This window comes from Manacus vitellinus, unplaced genomic scaffold, assembly GCF_001715985.3.
Source record: "Manacus vitellinus isolate BGI_N305 unplaced genomic scaffold, ASM171598v3 scaffold_0_pilon, whole genome shotgun sequence".
NCBI lineage: Eukaryota > Metazoa > Chordata > Aves > Passeriformes > Pipridae > Manacus > Manacus vitellinus.
Window position 1 is genome coordinate 17563448 of NW_021938789.1, and position 5961 is coordinate 17569408.

Below are 5961 nucleotides of genomic sequence, written 5' to 3' on the forward strand. Positions count from 1 at the left end.
CCTCAGCGCCCAGCGGGGCCCGGCCGGGCCGGCGCCGCCCGGGGCTCCTCCCGCGGGTGCGGGACGGGAATGCCGCGCTGGCGGGGCCCCAGCGGGCCCCGGGGGCTGCTGGCGCGCGGGCGGGGCGGCGCGAGCCGCGCGCGCGCGAATGGTCCCCGGATGAATCCCGGATTATCCGCGGGCGGCCTCACGCTGGCAGCGCGGCGGCGCGGAAACGAGAGTTGCGCGTGACGTCATCGCACTCTATGTAGCCGCCTTCCGCGCCCGCTGACGTCATCGCGCCGAGCCGAGCCGTCCGAGAGGCAGGGAAGCAGCGAAGGCGTAGTCGAGCGTCGAGCGCATGCTCGCGCCGGTGCCGCCATGGTCCGCTGCTGCTACCGCGGGGCCGCTGCGGGCCACCGCCGCCGCCCCGGGGGCTGCTGCTGCGCGGGGCCGGGCCCGGGTGAGTCCCGCCGAGTGACCCGGGGCCGAGCGGCGGGGGCGATGTAGCGTGGCGCGGCACGGCGAAGGAATCGCACGGAGGGACAGGGCCGTCCCGTGCCGGTGCCGAGAGGGTCCGTGGCGGCGGCGCGCGGGCGGCTGCGGGCAGAGCCCGGGAAGGGCCATCCCAGCCCCGCACGGGCACACGCACTCCCAGGACACCGAGCCCCGGCCCCGCTCCCGCGGGACAGCGCCCGGAAGCACTGGAAACCATCGCCGCGTCCTGCAGTCCCGAAGTGTCAGAGGAACCCGCACAGCGGTGTTTCACGGAATCACAGAATCAGTGAGGTTGGAAAAGATCTCTGAGATCGTCGAGTCCAACCTGTGACCGAACACCATCACGTCAAGCCATGTCCAGTCTTGGCTTAAACACCTCGAGGGACGGTTGAATCCACCACCTCCCTAGGCAGCCCATTCCAATGTTTAATCACCCTTTCTAAGAAGAAATTCTTCTTGATGTCCAGCCTAAAGCTCCCCTGGCGCAGCTTGAGGGCATTTCTCTCTTCCTGTCACTTGTTACCTGGCAGAAGAGAAGAACCCCCACCTGGCTACAGCCTCCTTTCAGGCAGTTGCAGAGAGCGATCAGGTCTCCCTTGAGCCTCCTTTTTTCCAGGCTAAACAGCCCGAGCTCCCTCATCCTCTCCTCATAGGACTTGAGCTCCAGACCCTTCACCAGCTCTGTTGCCCTTCTTGGGACACACTCCAGCACCTTCTTTCTTGCAGTGAGAGGCCCAGAGCTCGATACAGGATTTGAGGTGCAGCCTCATCAGTGCTGAGTACGAGGGGAATTTATGTTATACTGTGTAACTTCGCAGGGTATTATGGTAGATAAGTCTGTTTCATGCGGCTTAAAATAAAAAGAAGTTAACTTAAAGGCCATTGGAAAAATGCTTATGCAAAGTGTACGTTAACCAGCAAAAGGGCAAGTTGTTGTTTAGTATATGCTGCTAGTACATTTGCTATTAAATAAATTACAGTTTTGCTGCTTTTAGATATCTGGGAGCCATGTGTGTAACCAGTACGGAACATCGAGTTCTTTGCCAGGGGACAAAAAAGAGTTTCTGCAAAATGGGCCAGACTTGCAGGACTTTGTCTCTGGAGATCTGTCAGACAAGAGCACATGGGCTGACTATAAAGGCAATTTGAAGCGTGAGAAAGGAGAAAGGTAATTGTGATTTTAAACAACTGTAGTTGCTTCTGGGCACTATCTTGCACATTTAGTAATAACTACAAAATGTATACTCTGTATTTTTATTAAATTCTGCCCTACTGGCTTGCAAATTTAATGATTTTTCAGTAAGAAACAAAAACACGCATAACAAAACATGGAGACATGGTGTTTTCATGTGAGTGCCTGTGCCATGGCCTGTATTGAATTACAGATATCAGTAGGTGAATGTACCCAACTTTACTGTTGAAAAAATATTATCGATAGAGTAAAACAAAAAATTAAGACTAGATTATAAAATGCTTAAACCCCCATATTTCCAGTTATAAATTTGATCAGAAGCAATAGCTCTATAACAACTGCTGCCGTTCATTATTGCAGTCTCCAGTGTGGCACTGTTAAACGCCACTGGAACAGTGAACGGTTTTAAACCTTTCAGTGACAGCAAACTCCTACACCTGAGTGTTGGCATGATGATAAACAGGGAAGAGAAAAGTCTGATCTGACCATCAATGATGGTAACATTAGTTTCTGGGTTGCATCAGCTTTCAAGGAACCTTTCCTTGTTGGGATCCATAACAAATTAAAATGAATCTATAAAATTAATGACATTTGCTATGTAGGTAGTTTATTAATCTTTATGTTTTCTTGGTGTTGCTCAGGCTGCGGCTTCCTCCATGGCTGAAAACAAAGATTCCCATGGGAAAGAACTACAATAAACTAAAGAATACCTTGAGAAGTTTAAATCTTCATACGGTAAATCTGGCACCAACCAAGTTTTCTTGTAGAAATAAGGCATTTTTTACTTTTTTTTTCTGTGCAGAACAGATAGAAATCATGTCTTGCATGATCTTCAGGGCTGAAACCAAGCCAAATGCTGATCCTTTTTATCAGAGGTGAATTTTACCCCTAAAGAATGAAGATAAATGCAACAGAGTATTGAATGTTTTGCCTGCTATGATTTTAAGTACTAGGGTTTACTATTTGCATCACCAGAGATCAGAAGATGCTATATGCAGCTGTTTTTAATGGGAACGCACACAATTTCAGAGTTACATACATGTTTTCCATGAAAAGAACTGTACAAATGTGTATATTTTGTTAATTGTACCTTCCAGATGGTAAAAAGTGGTGTAAATGCATGGAGAGCTTTTTCCTCCTTTTTTTTTTTTTCAGGCTAAGATCATCCTTTAATGAGTCATAGACTTTGTCATAGACATTTTAACACTTTTTAAATTTAAAATGTTAATGACAGTCTGTGCTAATTAATAAGGCAGTTACATGGTTGAGGAGCTTCTTTTTGCTAATGGAGTTGCAGTTGTGAAGAAGCAACTCCAGAAGTTCCACAGCATGGAACTGTTAACCTTATTTATCACAGAAGGAATTATGTTCAGTTTGTAGGCTATTATTGAAATTGATCAGTAATAAAATAATTATTTTCAATAATAATATGAAAAATGCAGGTTCAGTACAGCCTTTCACCCTCAGGTATGTGAAGAAGCACGTTGTCCCAACATTGGAGAATGCTGGGGAGGTGGTGAATATGCCACAGCCACGGCTACTATTATGGTAAGTCATTAACCATTTATTAAGTGTTCTGTTAATGTCTGAGCTGCTTGTAGTGCATTGCTGGATCTCTACTGTAGTGGAGTGGTTTTATTACAATAAATTTAGAGTAAAGCACTGTCCCAGTTTTATTTGCTTAGTGTTGGGATTTTTCTGATGTAGCTTATGCAGCTGTTTCCCAGCTGAGCAGTAGTGACATTGCACCATGTAAATGAATGTGTGTCTTGTTCCAGCTGATGGGTGATACATGCACTAGAGGCTGCAGATTTTGCTCAGTAAAGACAGCAAAAAATCCACCTCCTCTGGATCCCCAGGAGCCTTACAACACAGCCAAGGCTATTGCTGAGTGGGGCTTGGATTACGTTGTGCTGACGTCTGTGGACAGAGATGGTGCGTAGGTCGCTCTCCTGGCTTTCCCTCTGAGCTCTCAGATGTGTTACGTGGGGTAAACACAGGCCCCTGTAAACATTTATCAACACAGCTGTCAAGGAGGACTGTTCTAAAGGAGTCCACAGTGATGAAAATTCGGGAAGTTCCTACATATTCTTGGTATTTCTCCATATCTGGTAAAACACAACAGAAGTTACACTGTTATTAAATGGCAAGAATATTAGAATACTAAATATTTATATTTTTTTTGTGAAATGCATACATAAACACTGTATTCTGTTACTCCATTAGCAAAAAGAAACCCCAACCACAAGCATTCATATGCAATGCCATTACAGAACTTCTTCCAAACACTAAACCAGAGTTTAGGTTGGACATTAGGAGGAATTTTTTCACAGAAAGGATGATTAAACATTGGAATGGATTGCCCAGGGAGGTGGTGGAATGACTGTTCCTGGAGGTGTTTAAAGAAAGACTGGATGTGGCACTTAGTGCCGTGGTCTAGTTGATGTCGTGATTGGTCATAGATTGGACTTAATGATCTCAGAGGTTTTTTTCAACCTAATTGATTCTGTAATTCTGTGAAAACTGGAAGTTGCCTTTTTTTAACGTTGTAGTAGCTCCTTTGAGGTGACACCATATAGGAGGGGAAAACCCCTGTAAAAACTGTTCAGTATGGTGGGAAGTCCAGTAGCTTCAAAGCGGCCTACAGAGCAGTAATATATATATCTCAGTTTTTGTACAACTGTTTCTCAGACCAAAATTGTATATAGATAAAGCCATTCTGTGCTCGGGCTGACAGTGGACCTAGAGACAGGTAAAGGTGAATCACAGTCACAGTTAGAATTTGTGCAGAGCAAGGCTTGATAGGATATCCTTTGTAAACCCTTGGCATAAGCAGTAAGATAAGACTGGGGTTTGACTGGTTTATTATTTCTCATTTAAACTTGAATCTGTTATGGGTGTTGAGTCTTTGCTAATAAGTAAATACATTTCTTGAACTGAAAGGTTAACTGAATAATTGACATGCTTGTAGATATGCCTGACGGTGGAGCAGAACACTTTGCAAAGACAGTCTCGCATCTGAAAGAAAGGTATGTCATTAATGTATTGCTGTTATTCTTATAACCTTAGAATGTGGTACTGCATGTAGGTCAAAGCTACTTTTAGCTGGAGTATTCCAGGCGCCATGCAGATACAAAAGTCTGCCTTTAGCCTATCTGTGCCGCTTTCTTTTTCTTCTTTTCATCTGTCTCATAGAATGGCCCCAAACTGTTTTGAATTTGGATGCATTTCCAATTCATCCCAGGCTTATGTAAAGCTAAGCACTGGATTCCTTCTTTGAACGGGCAACTGGTTTACCAGGAAATGAGTACATTCTTTTGAGGTACGGTCATTCCTGAAGCTTTGGGCTCAAACACAGCGGATTTAGGTAACACTGTTACCAGGACCGAAGGAGTCTGGTTTCTCATTCAGCAGTGATCAGATTGCTTTTCATTTCCCCACAATGGCCATTTCCAAGTCTGTGAATGTACCTTCTGGCTTTCCCTGGCTGTGTCACCTTCACCCTGCATTGGTACCCTGTACACCATTTGACAGCATACTTGTCTACCTGCAGAATTCATTTGTATAACCCTATTTAAGTGTTTATTCAGTGTATCTTGGGACTCCAAAGGTTCCTTCAGTTTTTCCCACCAGTCTTTCTGAGCTGAAATCAGGTTCTTGGACACCAAGATTAGATTCCAGGGCAATAACTTAGTCTTCATATACTAGTAGGCAGGATCACAGCTCCTCTGTATTTCGGAGCTATGACCTCAAACTCATGTTAAGTTACATAACTGCAAAAAAGACACATGAAAAATCTTGCATAAACAGTACATGTGATTAAAATTGTTTTAGAGGCTGTTGGAAATGCTCTTATATTTATTATTTATCTTTTGTTGTATTCCAGCTCACATCAGTAGAATCAGGAATTGAACACAGCTCCTGTTTGATTTGTTATATAAGTATTTGCAGAAATCTGTTCTTTTAGAATTGTATCCTGAATTAACTTTGCTTTGCTATCAGAGCATCATTTATTAATTATGTGTGTTTTTTTGCTTTCTTGATTTTTTTAGGAACACAAAATCCCACCGATGTGTTCCTTTTTTCTCTGTCCTTTTCAGGAATTCCAAAATCCTAGTGGAATGCCTAACTCCCGATTTCCGAGGGGACCTTAAAGCTGTGGAGAAAGTAGCGTTGTCGGGGCTGGATGTGTATGCTCACAACGTGGAGACGGTCCCAGAACTGCAGAGGTAAGCACTAGCACTGTGCATGGCAAGGGGGTTGTAAAAGAACTCCCTTCCGAGCTGCCCTGA

General features: G+C 44.7%; 1 protein-coding gene across 1 annotated transcript in view; it reads left to right on the top strand.

The window, feature by feature from the left end:
• The first annotated feature begins 400 nt into the window (after positions 1-400).
• The window catches only part of LIAS (lipoic acid synthetase), a 10585-nt gene continuing 5024 nt past the window's right edge, over positions 401-5961 (top strand). The window contains exons 1-7 of the mRNA XM_018068380.2: positions 401-442; positions 1473-1645; positions 2311-2404; positions 3137-3217; positions 3448-3604; positions 4641-4698; positions 5770-5898. Coding sequence (XP_017923869.1) covers positions 2348-2404; positions 3137-3217; positions 3448-3604; positions 4641-4698; positions 5770-5898 — 482 coding nt within the window. The 5' untranslated portion in view covers positions 401-442; positions 1473-1645; positions 2311-2347. The remainder of the gene's footprint in view (positions 443-1472; positions 1646-2310; positions 2405-3136; positions 3218-3447; positions 3605-4640; positions 4699-5769; positions 5899-5961) is intronic.